This window comes from Martes martes, assembly GCF_963455335.1.
Source record: "Martes martes genome assembly, chromosome: 7".
NCBI classification, from domain to species: Eukaryota; Metazoa; Chordata; class Mammalia; order Carnivora; family Mustelidae; genus Martes; species Martes martes.
Window position 1 is genome coordinate 46,209,733 of NC_137894.1, and position 21,216 is coordinate 46,230,948.

Genomic DNA, 21,216 nt, shown 5'->3' on the forward strand with positions numbered 1-21,216 from the left:
GAGAAGGAGGTACTCAGAGGGGCTGAGTACATCACCCAAGTACACACGGCTGAGGGACAGACATGGGATTCCAGTCCAGGCTTGTCTGACCCCAAAGTCCATGCCTTTGACCTCTTGTGCACCATCCCTACACAACTCTGTCAGGGACCTCCACAATCATTTATTGAGCATTTGTTACATGCCAGCCTTGGCTTGAAACATTGTATATATTTACCTAATTTAATCTTAAGAACCCTACAACACAGTACCGCTATTTACCCCGTTTTGTAGATGAACAACCAAGGCTTGAGAAGCATAAATAACTGGGCCCAGGCCACCCGGCAGGCGAGGACGGAGCTAGGATAGGAGCGCTGGAGTGGGGTGCTTATGTGTTTATATTTTTCAATCACTTCTGCTCATTTGCGGTACCGGTGCTCCTCTGTTCACACGGGCAGGGCAGCTGGAGGGTGAATTCCTCGTCTCCAGTGCAGGAGCCAGAAAATCTTTTATTATAATTAGAAAGCTAGTCAATGGCAGGAGGCAGGGATGGGGCATGGAAAGCGTAGGGCTACTAGCCTGCAGACCTCGGGTTTGAAAAAGAACAAAACAATCAGAACAGGAAACACACATATTCTATACATGACACCTGGCTGTACTTCCCCAGTCCACGTTTCTCTTCTGGCCTCGCAGCTGTCCTCCCTCCTGACTTCCAGGCACGCATTTTGTCCAGCTCTGGGGTGGGGGCTGGGGGAGAGTGACATCTTAAAGGACACCAGAAACCTTGGAGGAAAATTCAATCACTGCTTCACTGATCAGGATTTTCATAACTCTCACCCTTGTCCTGCCTTCCCTGGCCCGAGCAGCTGAGGTTTGCGACTGACCTACCGACAGCACAGAGGAAAGGGAGAAAAATGTGGAAACGAGTTTGTTCATTTGGGTGATGGAGTGCCCGCTCCCCTCGCCAGCACGCACGGTTCAATAACAGCAGACAGGGCTTCAAAAAATTGCAGCATAAATAGATGAGCCCTTTAAGGTAATAGAAATTCTGTCATCCAGGGGAGAAATATAGGCCCCGATTCCCATGGGTGGGGACACCGAGCTTCTCTCTCCCGCCTCCCAGTCTCACTGTACCCATTGTAGCCAGAGCTGAAAGGGAGCATCTGTGCTGAGCAATGGCCAGAGGGCCCCTTATCTCCCAGGCACACGGTTCTACGCAGGGAGGAGGTCCCGGAAATCCAGGCTCTGCTGCTCTGGCGACCTCACAGGCCACTTGCTGCAGGTGCCAAGGTGGCAGCAATTAGTCCGAGAGCAGCAGAGGATGCTTCATCAGCCTGGCCACCTAGGTGTGGCCTTAATTAAGGAAAGCTGGTCAGCAGAGGCGTGTGGAGGAGCTGAGAAGCGGCCTTCTCCCCCGCCCCCTCCCATGATGAGAAAGTCTATTTTCTGTTTTGTGGCTGCCCTTGGGAGCCCAAGAGCCCCCGTCAACTCTGCTGCTCCCAACCAGAAGGAAGTTTCAACTAACTCTACTCTCTTCCTCTTGCTTCCCTTTCTCCTTGTACCCCCAAAGAAGGCCTTTGCGCCAGGACCAGTGAGTCTCTTTAGGTAGGGGACCCAGTGGGTAAACAACAACAGCAGTGGCAGCACTGCCAATAATATTAATGATGATGATGATAATAAGCTCACTCTTGCTGGAAGAATATGAATATGCCAGGTATTCTAGCAATCTTATATGTACTAATTAAGCAGCCCAGTAATCCAACAGACTTTATTATTACTCCCCTTTCATATATGAGAAAACAAAGGCACAAAGAGGTAAAATATCTTGCCCAAGGTCACACAGCTAGTATGCAGCAAAGACAGTATTTGAAGAGAGGGAATCTGGCTCCAGAGTCTCTGAGTAACCACTACATAGTACTGCGTAAGGTAGAAGCTCACATTATTTGCTGCCCACCCCCCCAAAACCCCCAGAGATGATGCTGGGGAACAGCTGTTCTAGTCCACTGCCAAAACCTGTTTATCTGAACTGCGAGAAGACAACGGGTATTTTTAAGCGCCAGCCCTGGTGGCATGGTCCTTCAAGAAATACCATGAACTTCTTTCCTATGAAGGTCACTTCTGAAAACTTCTGCTTTCAGGGCATTCATTGCTCTTCCCCCAAATTTTGTTGATTTCAAAGTGAGTACACTGAGTGAGATAGTTATATGGCCAACATGGACCAGAAGGCAAGCAGTTGGGAGAGTGGGTACGGTGTTGGAGGGAGACAGACTCTGAGCATAGCCACTTGCTATGGGAACAGAGGAGATGAAAGGCTTAATTCTGAAGACAGGACTATTCAGGGAAGGCTTCATGGAAGAGGCAGCCTTTGATCTCAGCCCTGAAAGGCTGAGAATGATTTTCATCGGCTAAGATAAGGACAATGGGGAGGGCATTCCAGGAGGAGGGAAAAGCCTGAGAAAAGGCACAGGCAGAGGCCTCAAAGCCGACACTGTACTTGGGGAAATGTGAGTTATGTGTGGCCATAGGACAGGTTTGTGGCAGGACTTAGCAGGAGGTGGTTAGGGTAGACTAACTAGTTTTAAGGGCAGGTTACAAAGGAATGGGGTTTGAGTTTTGTTTGGTGGGTAATGAGAAGCCATGGAGAAGGATGACGTGATTTCAGCTTCCAAGTGGAGGGCCAGCTCCACCTAGTCCCTTCAACCACAGTTCAGCTTTGCCCTCCTCACGTCCTGGATTATCCTTCACGTGAACACACACAGGACTCTGCTGGCCTGTGCCCCCTGTCAAGGGACCCTCACTCTGCCCTTCCCCACCCTTGCTGCCCCTGGTGTTCTGACTGGGTAAGGACCCTAGGTTTTAAGAGAACCAGAGCAAACTTGGAAGAGAGCGTCCTGGTCGCTGTCCAAGGTGCTGACACAATGCCACTCCCAATATTAAGCCCTCCCATTTTAATGACTGGTTCCCATAACTCTGTTCCTGTTGGGTAGAAACTATCATTCCCACTTTACAGATAAGAAACGGAAGTCCTGCAAGTTAGCAGAACCAGAGCTGGGAACCTGGTTTCCCACCTTCCAGTTCAGAATTCTTTTGCCCCACCCAGCAGCTCCAGTGCAATTCAGCAAAGCATGCCTCATGATTCCACTGTTGTTGCCAAGCTAACATATACAATGCTTAGACTCTATTCCTATCTCCAGCCCTATGTCCATTTCCCCAAACACTGACAGGTGTGCTCCCCCCACAATGTCTCCTGAGACTGACTATTCAGGGTGACCCACGGGTGCTTGGGTGGACCTGCTTGGACTCATTAGTATTCATGACTGTGCTTGCTCCAACAGAACCCCTGGGTGTAGCTCATCTTGACACTTTCCTTGACGGGAGGGGTGCTGGGCTTAGAAGCAGCGCTATTCCCCTACTACTCTTACAGTGCACCAATAATTACTACCATTTTACTGGGTGCTTACTGTGTCCCAGGCACTGAATGGCAAACTTTCCGTATGAAGCTTCTCAGTCTCATGACAAAGTCTTCTCTTAACAAATGAGGAAACTCAGGCTTAGGCAGGGTAAGTGACTTGCCAGCAGGCAGAGTGGAGATTGGAGGGCAAGGATCTGAGCTCAGGTTTGTGTGGTTCCATAGTGACCTGTCAATTAAAGTCTATCATCTAACCTGTGAGAGTTCAGTGGCTTTGTGATCCTGGGCAAAGTCACTTACCCTGTTTGAACTTCAGCTCATTTTCAAGTTGAGGAACATGAAAGTGCACCTCCATCACGCTCTTGTGAGGGACAGAGATGAGGCATGCAGCAAGAACTCCTAAGTGTTTGCTACTGGTGTGAATAGGATTATCACTAAGCGCAAGCTCTTTGAAGACTAGAAGGATGTCTGATTAGCCCTTTCCATACCCCCAGCCGCCCCTCCCCAAGTCCTTGGCAGAGTAAATGTCTAGTGCTCTGGGAAAGAAGGAGATAGAGTATGAGGGCCAGCACACCTGGATCGCCAGGTGGGCTTGCTCCTGCCCCATATTCTCATGGCCTCTGCAGAGGTTGGGGACCACCTGGCTGGAGCATGCTTGTCACTGGACTCCCTGGGGCGGTTCTGGACCACCCTAGCAGTGCTTCTCACATCTCTGTTGAGTCTGAGGCCATTCCCAGCCCTCAGAGACTCTGCTTTCCTAAAGCTATCCTGGCATCCTCCCTGTACAGCAGTTTGCAGGACAGGCTCTGGAGAGAGGGGCCAGCTGGGGATGTTTGATACTCACATCCCATAGCACACAGGATGGACGTGACTCCCATCTTACAGAGGAGGAAACTGAGGCCCAGCAAAATGAAGCGACATGTTCAAGGTTAGTGAGCCTAGGATCGAGGTCTCCAAACACTGAGAAAAGGGCTCTTTTAATTAACTAATTAACTGCTCATCCTAAAAAATCTTTCAAGGAAAAGGGCAGCTGCATAAATTTATAGACTAACTAGCAAATAAAGGCACTGCTAATTATTATTGATGGCAGGGCATTCTAGGGAGGGTCTCAGCCAAGTCTGCCCTGCTGATTGCCTCAATCCCTGACCCTGACCAGAGCTAGCTAATTGCAGGAAGTTGCATTCATTCAGAAGCTGGGGTAAAGGCAACAGTAATGAGTTCCCTCTTGGAGTCTGGTGCATGCAGGAATGAGTCACGCTGGATGAGAACAATTGACTATTCTGTAATCACCTCCAGCAGCTCCTGCTCAACACCCAACAGGGCCCCAGAAGAACCTTTCCAGGTATAATGAGGCTGGGCAGGAGGAGATGGATGAGAATTCACAGGGTCTCACCAGGGCAGTTTGGCTTACAAACTGTCTTAGCCCTGAGCCCCAGGCAGGTGGGACTTCACAAAGAGATGATTCCTGCAAGTGCCAAGTCTCCTAAAGTTCAAGGGCAGGAAGTCATCTGCATCCCAGATGGGAGGAAGAGAAGGAGTGGGCTGGCCTCCAGCCTGCAGGAGCCCTGGCCTGGGGGCAGTGGGCGCACAGACACTGGCCTCTCTAGCCCCTGAAGGGTGCTAATTCTTCCTTCTATTGAGGAACAATGACCAGGCAGGCAGTTGGGGTGAGGAAAAAGAACATGGGACTCTTGGCAGGCCCACATACAATGTATACAACCTTTAAACACACAGACACAGACAGACAGACATAGACATACACACACTCTCTCTCTCTCTCTCTCTCTCTCTCTTTCTCTTTCTCACCTATCCCCTCCTTGCTCCTACTTCCCTTTATTTTCCCCATAAGGGTCTGTTTCCTGACATGGTCCATGGAGTCCACATTGTGGAGCATCTTAGAAACCAGTGTGTTCATTTCCCCTGCACACTTATCCTTTACAGACGAAGGAATTGGGACCCTGAGAGAGAAAGCCACCTGCCCAAAGCCGTAGTAGCGAAACTGGGACCAGGGTCAGAAGGCCCCACTAAAGGCTCTGGTGTGGGCAGTTCAATTCTGCTTCCATCTCCTGATCACTTGACTGTGTGAGATTTTTAACCCCAACCAACTATTCTCTCCTACCCAAAGCCCAAAACCAAGGGCACTCCATTTTTCTGTGGAAGCGATGGCCAGAGCTCACACCAATGAAGGTAAATTAGAAAGGAGACCCGCAGGAGGAACTGACTTCTTTCTCTTTCAAAGAGTCACTAGAGGGGCGCCTGGGTGGCTCAATGGGTTGAAGCCTCTGCCTTCGGCTCAAGTTGTGATCCCAGGGTTCTGGGATCAGGGTCCTGGGATCGAGCCCCGCATCAAACTCTCTGCTCAGCAGGGAGCCTGCTTCCTCCTCTCTCTCTCTGCCTGCCTCTCTGCCTGTCAAATAAATAATATCTTTAAAAGAAAAAAAAAAAGATGTCACTAGAATTCATTTTTACTCAATTTCACCTGCACTAGGGAGGAGGAAGAAGGAACCAAACAGAGTTCTGTTCTACCCATGACAAACCTGCCCACAAAAGTCCCTAGGCAAAGCCACACTTCCACATCATGAGCATGGCTTCCTTGTAGATCAGTGGGTCTCCCCTTGGCAGCATACTAGCCTCAACTAGACCAAACATATCAGTGTCTCTGGAAAGCGGGGGTGGGGCCCAGGCATCTGTTTTGCAAAGCTGCCAGGTGATTCCAAGGCGCAGTCCAAGTTAAGCACCACCCTTATTCAGTGTGAGGCCACTGACCATCAGCACTGACATCACCTAGAGCTTGTTGCAAAGGCAGACCCTTGGGCCCCACCCCCTTCGACTGGGTCAGTATCTGCAAGGTCAGAAGGCCCACCACCCCTCCATATACTCACTAAAGTGTGGCCAGCACCAGCGGGAGCTACCTTCTATGGTCTATCTCTCCACCTGGTCACAATTTTGCAAGGCAGGCGTTCCATTCCAAAGGTGAGGAAACCGATCTGGAGAGAGGTTAACTCACTGGCCCAAGGTGTCACAGTCAGTGATAGAGGACAGCCAGAATGTGACCCCAGTCTGGTTCCAAAGACCATGGTCTGTATTGCACCAACCACTTCCTATAGCACAGCAAAATACATGGCCACAGGGAAATCCTCCCCGCCCCCCTACTCTGCCCCCACGAGTGCTTGGGTCCTCAGACTGCTGGGCATGCCCCGCCTTCGGACAAGATTCCACTTCCAGTGTCAAGTTCCCTAACCTCATAAAAACCAGCATAATTCATGAGAAACCACAAACAGTAAACACGCGGGGGAAAGGTTCACTCTCCCTAGTAATCAGAGAAATGCAAATTAGAACAACAACATCGAGGAGCCATTTTCTACTGATATAATTAGCAAAAAACAAAAAAAAAAAAAAAGAAAAAGAAAGAAAGAAGAAAGAAAAGAAAAAAGGATGTTAGCAAAGTTGTTTTGAAATAGGTACATTCACACATGGCTGTTGGCGGTATAGATTTATATAACCCTTGAGGAAAGTAATATGGCAACATCCATCAAGAGCCATAAATATATTATGCCCACTGACCCTGGGAATTCACCCTAAGGAAATAATTCAATAGGAGAGGAAAAGCTGTTTGTAGGAAGATGCTTATTGCAACATTTGCTGTGAACATTGGAAACAACTCAATATTCAGCAGTAAGGGATGGTTGAGTAAACTGGGGGGAGGAGGGGTACGGCAGCTCCTGCAGGGGTATGCAGCTATTTAAAATGATAATTAAGAACCCCGAGCAGCAAATGTGGGTGAAAGCAAGTAGAATGCAAAACTGTGTGTGTGTGTACTATGGTTATTATGATGTAAAACACCATGTGCATTGGATTTAGACAGGGAGGAAGTGGGCGCAAAGACAACTGGTGTTCCATAGGGAGGGGACAATGGAAAGACCCTCTCCTTCTATTCCATCCACAATTACAGAAACCGGGGGAACTGGCTCTTCGAGAACGGCCTGGGGGCTCTGGGGTCAGAAGTCCTATCTCTGGGCACAGAAACTTGTATCCTTCATCCCTGGGCAAAGGGCCACATTCCCAGAGTCTCCACTCCTGTGTGGGGTGGGGAGCCTGGGGCCACGGGAGGTCCTTCCCATCTTACCATGAAGCCTGGGGCACATGTGCAGCTCCCGGTGATGCTGTGGCAGTCGGCGCCGTTCTGACAGGTGCAAGGCAGCCGGCAGCCGTTGCCGTAGTAGCCAGCGGGGCAGGACTCATTGCAGTGCTGGCCAGACCAGCCTGGCTGGCAGGTGCACGCTCCAGTGACTGGGTGGCAGCTGAGCAGATGAGAGAAGAAAGAGAGGACAGTCTGGCTGGGGAGCCAGCCCCATCCCACACTCCGCCCATCCCAACTCTGGTCACCAGGGTAGCAGGATCCAAGGGCCTGAGGTTAAATTGCTTATTGCCTTGTCAGAAGGTGCCAAAGTCACATGGCCTTAATGGCCCCAAGAAACTAGGGCTTATGGTAATTATATAATTTGCCTCAAGTCACATAGCGAGGAAGCAACAAAATCGGGATTATGACACAAGTCTTCTGATTCCCAAAGAAGTGCTCTTTCTAACATAAGTACACAGAGTCCAAAGAAGAAGGCAGCCTTCTTCAGTCCCTTCTCTAGGACTAGTGCCTTCTCTAGCCCTTCTCTAGAAATGCAGAGCCTCACTCACCCTGTACCCAGAGCAGATGCCTGGTGTGAGGGCAGGCACAAGTCGGCTACAGTGAGACCCACTGGTTCTGCATATTGTAGATACTCTGCAGACATTTGCTAAGGTAAAATGAGACCTCAGGGCAGATGGGGCCTCCCGCCTCTGGCAATGTCTACACTGGAGAGAATACCTTCCAACTGGGCTTTGCTAGTGCTTTTTCAAAGTGAGTGTAATCGTCTCCACTCCCTCTCTGTCTAGGCCAGAGGCAGGGGCTGCCCGGCATGATCCTTAGAGAGTAGGGCAACCCCTGGCTAGCAGAGGTGTGATCTAACAGCTGCTATCCATTCATGATCAGAAGCGATGCCGGTGTGGACCATGTGCTTCTCAGCGCTTCTGTGGCCAGGGTAAATGCCCAACGGCCCCAGCTACGGTGTCTGAAATCCATCACTGTATTTGCTCAGAGCCCACCCTTTCCTTGGGCTGCTCCCGGCTACACCAGGGCAGGAGTATTAAAGTCAGCATATTCCTGGGATGTCTAAGACTCCTCTAATGGCAGTTTGGCTTGAAGACTCCGAATCTTGCCAGTCTTTCTTAGAACCGTGATACAGACCAAGGCTTCCCCCCCACCCCCCGCCTTCCTTCCTTCCCTCCCTCTCCTCCACCGGGTCAGACCTACACCGAAGTCTGATGTTTTCCTAGCCGCCCCAGTCCCCCCCTCATTTCCCCTCAAAGCTGTCTCCCCAGTAAATCTCTTGCACATGGGGAGAACCTAGACTAACACTCCAGAGAAGATGCTGGATGGTAGAGACAAGCCAATCTTCCTAGATTCCCTGGGTCACCCGTCTCTCAGCTCCGGAGTCCAGCTGAAGGGATAGGATCAAAAGCAGCTTGCTCTGGGCTGGCAGGGGAGCCTGAGTACAAGTCTTGGTTCTATTAAATTCCACAAGGACACGGGCTTCGTCTCCCTGGGTCACTGGTGGACCCCCAGTACCTGGCTTGTATTCACTGCCCGGTTAAGTATGTGGGAGTGAACAGTACTTTCACTACGAGTAATTATTGTCTGTGTCTATTGACTTGCTTATCATCTGTCTCCCCTACCAGGAGGCAGCTCCAAGGGGAAGGCCCTTTGTCTCTTTCACCTTTCTCTGTATTGTACCCCAGGGCCCCGCAGTGTCCCTGGCACACTGGAGATGCTCAGTACATATTTGGCAAATGAATTAATGAACACACTAATTGTGTGAAGCCCAGCCAAGCTCTCTTCTGGGAGCCCTGGTTTTCTCACAGAAAATGAGGGATGGATGGGAGCAGACAATTCCTGAACAGTAAGTGCAAGTAGCTAATAATCATTTTGGAAAATGTTTTGTCTCGTTAATTACCAAGTCAAACTAACAACTGGATATCACTTTTTCTCTATCAAAATAGTAAAGTTTTTTTGTTTTTTTTTTTTTTTTTTAAAGAAAAGGGACAATACTCAATGCTGATAAAGGGTTCTGGAAAACTATTTGGGGTTATGTATCAAGAGTTCTAAAAATATTCAGACCTTTGGTCTCAGAATTCCATTTCTAAGATTCTATTCTAAGGAAATAATGAGAGTTGTGGGGAAAGATTTATGCACAGAAATGTTCCCTAAAGCATTATTTATAACAGTGGGAAAATGCAAGAAATTTAAACAATAATGTGACCAGGCTAGAAAAGCACCAGGCAATTCACACATATTTCTAATCTTCAGATAAGCCTGCAAGTTGGGCATGAGAGCCTCTATTTTGCAGATGGGACTTGGAGGTTATGTGACTTGCCCAAGGTCACATGGCTAAGTCAGTGGCAGCGGGGATTCAAGCCCAGGTCTGTTTGATGGCCTCATGTCGCCTCTGACAACAAAGGGCTCGTTAAACGAATTATGACAGTTCATATGAAGGGATGTCAGAGAAGTACTCAAATGTTTTCCAGACTCGTTAGTGACAGAAGATGAAGTGAATCAAGCAAATTATATACAAAGTCATGATCTAAAATATGGGGAAAAGGAAAATATATAGATAGATATAGGTACAGATGTAAATATAGATATCTATGTCTATCTATATACATATCTTGACATAGATGAAGAACAAGCAAGTCACAACAAGATGATTTTGGGGCTCATCTCTGGGTTGAGAAATTATGAGGGATTCAAAACTTTTTCTTAAATTTCTATGTATTCTTGAACTTCCCCAAACTGAGCCTCTGTTATAAACAGATGTAAAGCAATAAAAACTGTAAATAGGCAAAAAAGAAGAATCATGTAGGGGGATGAGGGCTTGAAGACTTTCTGACTTTCCTGGCTCCAGACAAACTCCTCCTTGAGCCCCACACTGTGAGGGGGAAACAGTAGGTTGTATGGGTGCTATGGGGAGGGGCGGCCCCCACTTGGTGGCCCTGACCTTCAGCCAGACAGACGTGGGCCACGCCGCTCTGTCTCAACAGTCTGAGCCATCCCCTTCTTGGATCCAACCTTCCAGGGGCCTCCCCTGGGGTTAGAGGGACTGCCTCAGTGACAGTCCTGGAGACAGACACACGTGGATCTAGCAAAGGGACCCAGCAGCATCAGCTGCGGCCATCAGCTCCTCCCAACCCCCGCAATGCCGAAGGGTCTCAGGCAGGCTTCTGCTCTTCCCATCAGTGGATTCTCTCGCCGCAGGCGCTGGCTCTCACAGGGACCACCACCCTGGGAGAAGCCTACTAGGCACGTGCCGGCAGGCAAACACTGACTTCTCAGTGCTCCTGCAGTGCCCGCTTGCTGTCTCAGCCGCCAGTGTTTTGGCTGCTCAGGGCTGTACTCGGTGCCAAATTTACTTTCCACTCTGAGAACCAGAAAGCTTGAAACTGATTCTGAAATCCCTTCTTTCTCCCTCCCTGAAATTCTATGTAAAAAACCCAGATTTCTAGTTTCTTAGTTTGATTGCTTGTCATTTATTATAAAACCTCTGAAATCCCTTTGAAGTGAGTGTGCACAGCGAGGGCTGGCAGAGCAGTTTATGACTCAGAAATGGGTGCCTTCCTCACATCTGATCTCTCCAGGCATCCCCCTCTCCCACGCTCCCCTCTGTCCTACGGGGAAAGAGCCATTCCCTTTGGTCCCACAGTGGGCAAGTTGACTGCTGGTGAGGCTCAGGCAGAAGTCACAAACAGTGGTGTGCAGGCTGGCTCAGTTTGCTCTAGGTTTTTTTTTTTTTTTTTTTTCTTTTCCTTGCCTTGCCTTTCTGCCATTTTCCCCAGATACAGATTAATCACAAGTTAATAGGAGCCGAAAGTGGAACAATACAGGCATCTTTTCAGGGTGGATTTTTCTGTCTTTTTTTTTTCCTTCTTTTTTTTGGCTGCTCTGAGATTTCTATTAGTGCTGCATCTGTTGGCTAAATAAAATCTTTCAAAGGTAATACACCCTCGTGGCTGCTAGAATTCGTCTATGACAATCCAGTTGTGGAGGAGACACGACAGAGGCCTGAGACAGAGGTGCTCTCTCTCTCAAGGTTATTCCTTTACGAAGGAGGCTCGTTCCTTTGTAGGTGCCACAGAGCATTTATAAAGAGAACGAAGTGATGGGGGGTTCTCACCAGCCACTTCTTCCTTCCCCAGGCACGTGGATTCGGCCTCTTTGAAGCAGCCTCCCGGGGCGGGGAGGGCACCAGGCAGACAGAGGCTGGGGCCTGACAAGTAGGGTTTCCTATGGTTGGGGGCTGAGAGCGCTTTGTCTCCCTGGGATAGACACTCTAGGCCTTGCAAACCATCTTGGAGCAGCTCTGTCGTAAGCTCTCTTGGAAGCCAGGGCGGAGAGGAGGCTAGGCTTCTAGAAGGGGATCCCACACCCCATCTCTCAGGGTGCTGGCTGGAAGAAGCTTCACTTGCAAAGACCACAAGAGAACTTCTACCTCCACTGGTCTGATGAAAGGGGATGGACAGACTGGGAAACTGAGATACTGAGAGGACACGTACACCTATCAGGACATTTGCTCAGACAGAGGTAGTTCTCAAGACAGGACTCAGGTGTCCCAGACCCCAGCCAGGACAGCTTAACTGCCTTAAGATTAGGAATCAGACAGTCCTCCCTCTACTTTTCTTGGTTCCCAAGAGAAGGCTCTGTAATGAGACAAAGGCTCATGAAGGGAGGAGTGACCTGTGTCCACACAGAAGAGAGGTGCTCTCTGTGACCATGAGGACAAAGCCAAGGGCAGCATGAGAGAGTTCAATCAGGCCACAGGCTCTCAACCGTGGGCTACACTGCCTCTCCCATCCACCCCAGGAAATAGTCTCGCCTGTCAGAACTTGGGGGGCTGGTTCTTGCCACTGGTGCCTCGTAGGGAGAGGCCAGGGATGCTGCTGAGACCCCTGTAATGCACATGACAGTCCCCACAGCAAAGGACTGTCCAGCCCCAAAAGTCAATAGCGGCCACGTTGAGAAGATCTGACTTAGACTGAATGAAAACGTGTGAGTGTCATGGGTTCAGTCATTGGACCAACGTGCCAATCACTAAAAATAAATATATAAATAATTAAAAAATAAGACATCAGCTTGGGGGCAGAACCATCTAGAGGAGTAGGCTGATCCGGAGGAATTCCATGATTCTTCTCACAGAGGATCTGCTCTGTGCCAGGCCCCGTGCCAGGCTGAGGCCACAGATGGGGATCGGCCAGGGGATCCTGCCCTCCAGGAGCCTGTGCTGTGACACAGCTCAGTGTCCTGCAGACACCGAGGGGCCTGGCCTCGAGCCCTAGGTCCTAAGAGACGCTACCAACTCCCAGTCCCTGCGACAGGACACGTGTTAAAGACAGTAAAGCAAACAATCATCAATATTGGATGGGCTGAGATTAGCAACGGAGAAGAGGGAGTCCTTCTAAATTAATAATGCATCGAGGACTCCTTCAGAGGAGGAATAAATTATGCAGGGCACGGCTGCTCAGGCACAGGAGGAAAACAATAGCTCTTTAATTTGGGGGTGGTTGGATCTCTGGGGCAGGGATTCTCCCTGCACTGGACCTCAGCAGTAGCCTTGCTTCCTGGCTCTGGGAGAGTCTTCCCTTGAGTGCCAGCAGGGGTGGCAGCTCCTGGTGCAGTTCTCTACCTGTGCAACAGGCTGAAGCAGCTGCCCAGCCTCTGCCCAGCTGTAGGGACTCCCTGTCTCGAGAGCCTTAGAGCTCTCACCCTGTCCTCAAGATTCAGCCCAGGTGCCACCTCCTCCAAGACTTCCCTGACCACCACAGCAGTTTCCTCTGGTGCTTTCTACACACAGCCCTGGTCACAGTCACTTGGGCACATGTCGGGACCCAGCGGAGCCAGTGACACAGAGCTCACTGATTCTAAGATGCACTTTCTCCTACACTTGACATCTCAGATATTGGGTGTGCTGTACAATCAATGGTACATCATGGTTCAGCTGGTTGCATTCTCTTTTCTTAGTAGTTCATAAAACAGAGCTCTGCCTCACTACTGGTACCGTCTTGTGTTTTTCAGAACTAAGGTAGAAGGGGCTCAGTGTGTGTAAGTGCTCCAGGCCCGAGTTCCTGAGGGCTGGACTGGAGCTGAGGGACTCTTTTTCCTCTTTGTGGCCCAGCCCTGCAGGCGCTCGGTGTTTGCTGAATGGATGACTGAGGGAATGAGCGCTTGGGTCCTAGACGGGCCTGCTCTACTGGCCCCAGAGCCCCTCTCAACAGCCTCTTTCCCAGCCCTCCGCCTTGCAGGTGGCGCTAACCCTAGCCACTCAGCTCCAAGGACTGAGGACCAAGGACAGACTCCACCTAAGCCATAACACTAGCAGTGACCAGAGGCTCTTGGGGGGATTTGTGAAGAATCAAAGGTTGGAAACGAAGAAGGGGGCTGAGGCCAAGTCCTGGCCATCCCAGCAACAGGGTTGCAAGGAAGAGGCATCTCTAGTTTGCGAATGGCAGCAATACCCCCCACCCAGAGCTGCCAGTCCTCCCCAGAGCTGTTCCACAGGTCCGAGGGGAGAGGGGAGACTCCCCCACCCTTCGCCACCCAGGTAAGAGGCAGCCACATAAAGGGCCGTGGAGGCCTTCTCTGGGACCAACAGTCTCCTTTATTACCAGAGGGTGGTGCTAACTGGTGCACGGAGAGGAAGTGAAGAGATGCGGAAGAGGGGGCCCCGGGGGGCAGCTCTGGCTCTTCCGTTCCCCAGACTCAGGCTCCTCTGGAAGCAGCGCCTGGGGCTGGCTTCAGCTGAGGCGTCCTCCAGCCCAAAAGGACACAGAATGCAAGGAGAGGCCAGCCCTGAGCTCTGTCCCTCCTACTCCTCCATCCTAGCCGGGGCCTGCTGGGACGGCCCTCTGGGACGTCTGGGACGGCCCCCCAGGAGAGCCCTACTAATCTTTAAGGTCCCTCCTAGTATGGACCTTCTGTGGCTCGAGCCCCTACTTCTGTCCTGGCAGTCTTGTCTCCAGGCCTCTAGGGGGACATTTCTCATGGACAATGCCCCCAGAGCCTGTCGCATGGGAGCCCAGCCATCCCAGCTCTGCGGGAGTCTACGGCAGAGTCCTCAGGATCCCCAAACTCCCTCCTGTCTCCTTCATGGCGGGTCTCAGCTTGGCCCGCTTTCAGAGCTGGCAGCCGGGTATGGCAGACAGACGCAGGTGACTTGGGTCCTGGTCCTGGCTGTCTGTGTGGCCTTGCCTTCCCCTTTTCAGCAAAGTGGTTAGTCAGCAAAGGTGACTGCTCAGGTCCCAGCTCTTTCGCTGCCCTGCCTGGGTGGCCAGGCTGGAGGCGGGGGTCTGTGCCCCAAGAAGCCCCCTCTCCACCAGGGCCTGCCCACCCAAGCGTCCCCGGGCTTCCTGGACCCCAGCTCATACCTGATGGTGTTGTCGGTGTGACAGGGGCAAGGCAAGGTGCAGCCTGGGCCGTGTAGCCCCTCGGGGCACAGCCGCTCCTGGCAGCGCGGGCCTTTGTAGCCAGGCTCACACTCGCAGGCGCCGGTGGTGGGGGAGCACTGGCCCCCGTTGTGGCAGTCACAGCGCTGTGAGCACTGGAAGCCGAAGGTCCCGAAGGGGCATTCCTCCTGGCACCTGCAAGACAGCAGAGCGGGGCTGAGGCTGTGCCCCCTTCTCTCCCCTTCCAGATCCAGCCAGCATGCGCCCTCCGCCTCCAGGCCTGGGCCTGCTCTGCTACATGCCATCCCAGCCTCCCCTGCTCCCTTCTCATCCCCCAGGAAGCACTGACGACGGTTCAGTCCCCTAGTCAGGTCCCTGCTTCGTGCCCGGTCCCCTCCTCGGGCCCCTGGCCCTGAGTTCGCACTGTCATATTTCAATGCTTCTAAGCCTGAAATGTGGTTTTTATTTCATTTTTTGATTGCAGTAAAATATGCACAACATAAAATTTACCCTTTCAACCGCTTTTCAGTGGCACTAAGGACACTTGCATTTTGAGCAATCATAACCACCATCTCCAGAATTTTTCATCTTCCCAAGCTGAAGTGTCTGTACCCATTAAACAATAGACCTTATGTTTGCCAACTACGTTTGGGCATCTCTGCCATTGATTCCGTCTTACAGCTGACGACATGTCATCGTTTAATTATCAGTGTTTTCATTCTTAGCAGTAGATAGGACAGCTCACCTTCCCATTGGTGGCATCTTGGTTCATGAAACGTGTTCTTTTCATTTCTACTGTTTCCGGGTTTTTTTTTCCTACTCTTTTGGGAGGATGTCCAGTCTCTCTTGGTCAGACTGGACACATGTCTCCTCCACAGTGCGGAACCTTCCTGAGTACAAGAGGCACCCTCCTTCACTGGATGGGAGAATCCCCCACAACAGCAGCAACAATTTCCTCTTCCTCGGACATGGGGCCAGGAGAGGGGTGTCCAAAGCAGAGGCTGAGCCTCGCCCATCATCCGGTGGCATGCCCCACCCTGAAGGAGAAGGACTGAGCCCCTTTTGTGTCACGTAGTTTGCCTGCTCCTCCGAGCTCCCAGCGTACCCACAATCATTCCACCCACTGCCCCATAGCCCCTGGTTGTGGGTCCTCTGTGGAGGAGCGTGACCCCCACTGCTGACCGCCTGACACCCCTCACTCCAGACCAGAGCTATTTCCTGGGGGTGCAGAGTACTGCCCCGTGCCTGGATCCTGATAAGGTCAGAGGGACACCTGGGGGTATCCAGGGTAAAAGAGGTGGGCGGCTCCTGCATCCCAGAGACTTGGGAAATGGCCTTGGGGATTTGCATGACCCACATCGCAGCAGGGCTCCTGTGGGGCTGGCAGGTCAGTCCTGACATTTGCTTTCTCAGCATAAAATGGGATGATGAGACTAAAGCCCATCATGTTGTTTGAGGATTAAACGAGATAAGGTATATAAACGTTTGGAGAGGTATGCCACGTGTGGTAGGGGCTCAGGAAGAAATGTTAGTTATGATGAATGTTCTTATTAATTCTGTTTTCTGAAGTTCCCAGAACAGAGCCCATCCAACCTTCTGCCTCAGGTGCTGGCATGAAAAGGCTCACAGGGAAGAATTCCAAATGTTAACCCCGGAGTCGACTTGAGGAATTTGTAAGTGTTCTGTCATCTAGACAACCGTTTTCCAGTTTGCCGTGCCTTCCACAATGACGGTGAGGAGGGGAGCTATAAAAGATGCTTAAAAAAAAAAAAAATAGAACATAGCCCTAACTTCTTTATTAAATCTTGGAGAGTCACGACTTGGAGCCAGGGCTGTTCTCCCCAGCGGGGCTGGGACAGCTATGTCTGGGGACCCTCGGGTGCTGCTCACAAGGGTGATGGTGTGGCCAGGCCCCAGTGATGCTGTAGAGCTGGGCGGCGAATGTCTGAGACCCAGGGGGCTGGGGTGTCAGGCCCAAGTCTTGGCAACTCTACACCGGGTGTCTGTCTTCTCTTTGTCACCTTGTACCCACGATGACAGGGAGAGGAGGAGAGTGACTGGGGTCTAACCTTGAGGGCTTCCCCAAAGAAGATGCCACCCATTGTCCCCTCACAGAGTCACTGTGGCAAAAGGAGGGATGTGGCAGAATGGAGGGGCAGCAGATGAGGGAAGAGGATGGCCGCAGCCGGGGGCAGCGGCCAGAGAGGGGCTCCCAGCTCAGTAGGCCCTGAGGCCTGATCCTGGGCCCCTGAAGCAGCGGGTATGCCCATCACCCTCACTCTGGCATTGAGAGGGCTGGGATTCGGAGAGCTGAGGTGCGTCCCAAGCTCAAATGGCCGACATGACCCGAGGTTGTTGCCCAGCAGACTTTGCAACATTTTAGCCAGTCCAAGGTTCCATTTGGGAAGGAGAACAGAAAACAGAGGGAGGAAGGGAGAAGGAGGAGGAGGTTGTCCGTAGAAGAAAGAGAAGGGAGAAGACAGGAAGGAGGAGGAGGAGGAGAATGGGGGAGGGAAAGAAGGAAACTGAGGCAGAAGGGCAGGGCACAAAGCATTAAAGGGCTGGAAAATCATTATCTGAATTGCCAACTCCTCTTCAGCCTCAGAATGGATTTTCCCAGAAGTCCCTCAGTTTGGTTCTCCTCAGATATCTCAGACACCAGGGCAAGAAACTTAAGCCAGGAGACTCTCTTGACAACTCCGGCTTTCGCTGGAACATTCCTGCTCCCCGCCACCCAGCAGGACTGTGCAGAGGCCCGGCCAGCGAACTCCCCTTGAAGGGCACTCCCCCACCTGCCATATTTAGGAAGTGACTGACTACATAGCCACAAAAAAAGAATCTGGAAATGAAATATTGACAACCTAATCCATTTACATAATCAGCCTCTTTTTTTTTTCTACTCACAATTTAAACAACTTATTTATTTAGAGATCAAGCAATGACTGCTAATGAATTTTCCACAAAGCACGCTAATAACAGGGCCCGTGGAACAGAAGGGTAATCACAGCAGGAATTAGTTTTCTACTTAAACATCCTTCCTTTGCAACGTATCAATCTAACGTGTCTGATAGTGCCATTAACAACCAGATCCATTGCTCAATTAAATTACAAAATGAGCTGCAAAGCCCTCGTTACGTTTCATGTTTAATTTGCACTGGATTCTGCCTATCCGGGGAGGCCCGCATTATTACACCCACTCAACTTTAATATGCTTTCAATGATTTGGGGAGGGTTAATGCAGCTGTCACCTACAAAATTAATGGAGGCAATTTTATAAAATATTAAACACTAGGCGGCCTGTTGAGGTGGGAAATCCACACGCTACCTGGCTCTCCCCTTGAACTCTACAGCTGTTGGGTAAAGCTTGCTCAGAGGGCCCCAAGTGTTTGGGATTTCTCTCTGCCCCAGGATTGTGGGCCAGCCCCAACAATAAGAGGGATTCGGATTACTTTTCTATTGGGTACCTCTTAGCAGCGAACACCGAGAAAGCCAATGATATGGGGTCTATCGGTGCTGGGTTCAGCCAGCCGGATGTCCAGGCCAGCTCGTCTCTAGCAACAAGTGGGCTGGATTACCTCTCATGAGCAAGTGGACTGAAACAAATGGTCCTGTTCTGGTTCTGGGGTCTTCTGGCTCCTGACCCTACCAGTGCACTTCCTTACTGGGGGAGCAGGTAAGGATGAGAAGGTGAGCTCAGTGCTTCCGTCTCCTCTCCCAGCCACTTCCCCCAGAGGATCCTCTCTGACAGAAGTCAGAGAGGATCTCCGGATGCCATGCCCCATGTTCTAAAGCTGGGAAGCTCATGGAGATGAACACTAGCTCACAGAGAGATCAGATCTGGCTCAAAAGACTTCAGGCTAGAGGTAAACAGACCTAAGGCAAAAAATGGAAAACTGCTTTTCTGGACATGACCAGGGATTTGGGGCTGACTCCAGCGACAGTTGGAGGAGCCCGGTTATGTTGTCACAGCCAGAAGGATCAATAAGTTGACTCAGCCTCTATCCCTCCTTGCTGATGTTATCTGGGCAAGGAAAGCAGGGGGATGGCAGAAAAAAATATTCCTCTTGCCTCACTTTGGGCAGAATAAAAAAAACCTCCAGGGCCAGAGATGCAACATGGATCCCACAGAAACAGAGAAGGGCTGTGAGAGCCTTGCCCCCACTGCTCCTTGTTCTTCTAGAAAACACGCATGTAGTTGAGGCTTGGCCGGATCCTGTCTGAGGCAGATGCCCTCTTCCAGCTCTGAATTCACTCACCATCCATCAGGTTCGCTGTTGCTTCTCTGTCTTCCACAGCACCCACCCTACCATCGTGGCTTCCCTCTCCCTGCCGCGGCAAATGTGCGCATGCGGGAATTCCGCAGTTCTGTGTTTTGTGGGTTATCCAGTCTGCAAGGCTGATTTGATCCCACAATGTTGGAGCCTCTGTTCAGCTATCAGGCCACTAGCCCTCAGAGGATGCAAACAGAGGCCAGGATTCTTTTGGTACACTCCACCTTAGGAATCAAAATTTAGTTCTAGAAGAAATTATGCAAAATGTGTGAACTAGTGTGCATTCCCAGCTTCTCCGAACTGTTGGTTCCCTTGCCTCCCTCCAGTAAGGCAGAAAGCAGAGTGGGTGATAGGTGCTCACCTCCCTCTCCTGGTGAGTCAGTGCAAGCGTAGCGCTTGGGTCACTGGGCACAGGGGTCGGGGGTGTAGCAGACCAAGAGCCGGGAAGGATGAGGGATGAATCTTCCCGGCAGAAGGACTCGGAATGCTTTCTGAGAAAGCAGGAAAGCTCACAGAGGCGTGCTTTGGGCTGGTAAACCTCAGTCCACCTCTGCAAGGACGCTGGGAAAATGAGCAACATGCTCAGCAAGGATGCTAGCTGACACTTCTCTTACCTGTCCCCCATGTAGCCAGCTGTGCAGTGGCACTGGCCAGTCACATGATCGCACTGCCCTCCGTGGTGGCAAGGACAGTCCTGGCTGCAGTTCTGGCCGAATGTCCCCGGCGGGCAGGGCTGGGCACATACTGCTCCCTAAAACAGAGGAGGGAAGACACACGTGATGCCACTCTCTCCGAGAAGCGGCACAGTGGTTAGAGCCCCAGGGACCATCCCATTTCCTCAGGGAGACTTTCTCCCCGGTCAAAGAAGCATAAGAAGCTGGACACTGTGGCTCCAAAGCCCCATTTGAGAGATACGGAGACTGAGGCCAATCAGCTCCTCCAATTACGCAGCACACACTTATTAAGTGCCTCCTATATACCTGGCACTTTAGTAGACATTAGGCATACAAAAATATGAGATAGACTTGATTTGTGACCTCCCAGTACTGGGGAGAGGGACAAGAAAAGCAGATAACTAAAGCCAACGCAGCAAGTGCTCTCACACTGGCCTACAACAAAGTGGTGCGGAAAAACAAGGAGACTATGACTAAACACGGTGGTCTGGAAACACACACTTTACTTCCACTCCTTTCCCAAACCCTGCTACCACAAGAGCAAAGGGGGGAAAGGTGTGAGCCTACAAGGACAAAAGGAAGAGGAGCAGAGGCCACGCCGGGCATGAGACATAACATGCCGGAAGACGGTAACCTCAGGAAAGTTCAGGAATCAGAGACACCAGGAACCTCTGAGGGTCAGAGGGCAGGTATGCTGAAACACAAGGGCTGTTTGAAAGTATATAAAAGAGGGGCGCCTGGGTGGCTCAGTGGGTTAAAGCCTCTGCCTTCGGCTCGGGTCATGATCCCAGGGTCCTGGGATCGAGCCCCACATCGGGCTCTCTGCTCAGCAGGGAGCCTGCTCCTCCCACCCCGCCACCTGCCTCTCTGCCTATTTGTGATCTCCATCTGTCAAATAAATAAATAAAATCTAAAAAAAAATTTAATTGTATAAAAGAGAGAAGAAGACCCCAGATCTCTGCCGCTGCCTCAAAGAGCCAGGTGACTTGCCCAGTCTTGCAGAAGCCTGGCAGTTGACTTTTGAAGAGGTTGACCCATGTAGGCTTGGACATAGGGATGCCAAGCATGGCTTGAAGAGGCACCAGGAGAAATGGGGATCCTGTGCACCTCTGATTGCTCAGCAATGAGACTGCTCATTACCAGACTATTTCCTACTGGCAGGGTTCTGGAGGATTCTTTCCTGGGGGCACCAATAAACTCAAAAGGAAAGACCTACAGATGCTGATATTTAAGGATCCTATCAGTCAATAAGCCTGGAAACTCCCTCTACCCCCCAGGCTTCCAACCAGCTTTTCTGAGGCTCACTATAACACAAGAACAGGTGGTGAAGGATCACCAGCTATTTCAAATAAGGCTCTAACATGAG

The 21,216-nt window shown here is 51.0% G+C and overlaps 1 protein-coding gene across 23 annotated transcripts in view; it reads right to left on the bottom strand.

Moving 5' to 3' along the window:
* Nucleotides 1–21,216, bottom strand: part of MEGF11 (multiple EGF like domains 11) — a 336,966-nt gene that overhangs the window by 47,101 nt on the left and 268,649 nt on the right. For all 23 annotated transcript variants that reach the window (XR_013967194.1, XR_013967195.1, XR_013967196.1 and 20 more), the window contains exons 8-10: nucleotides 19,791–19,927; nucleotides 14,888–15,100; nucleotides 7,512–7,686 (exon numbers count right to left, since the gene is read on the bottom strand). Coding sequence is in view for 20 of the 23 variants with exons in the window: in XM_080809553.1 (XP_080665679.1) it covers nucleotides 7,512–7,686; nucleotides 14,888–15,100; nucleotides 19,791–19,927 (525 nt within the window). In the remaining 3 variants the exon portion in view is untranslated. The remainder of the gene's footprint in view (nucleotides 1–7,511; nucleotides 7,687–14,887; nucleotides 15,101–19,790; nucleotides 19,928–21,216) is intronic.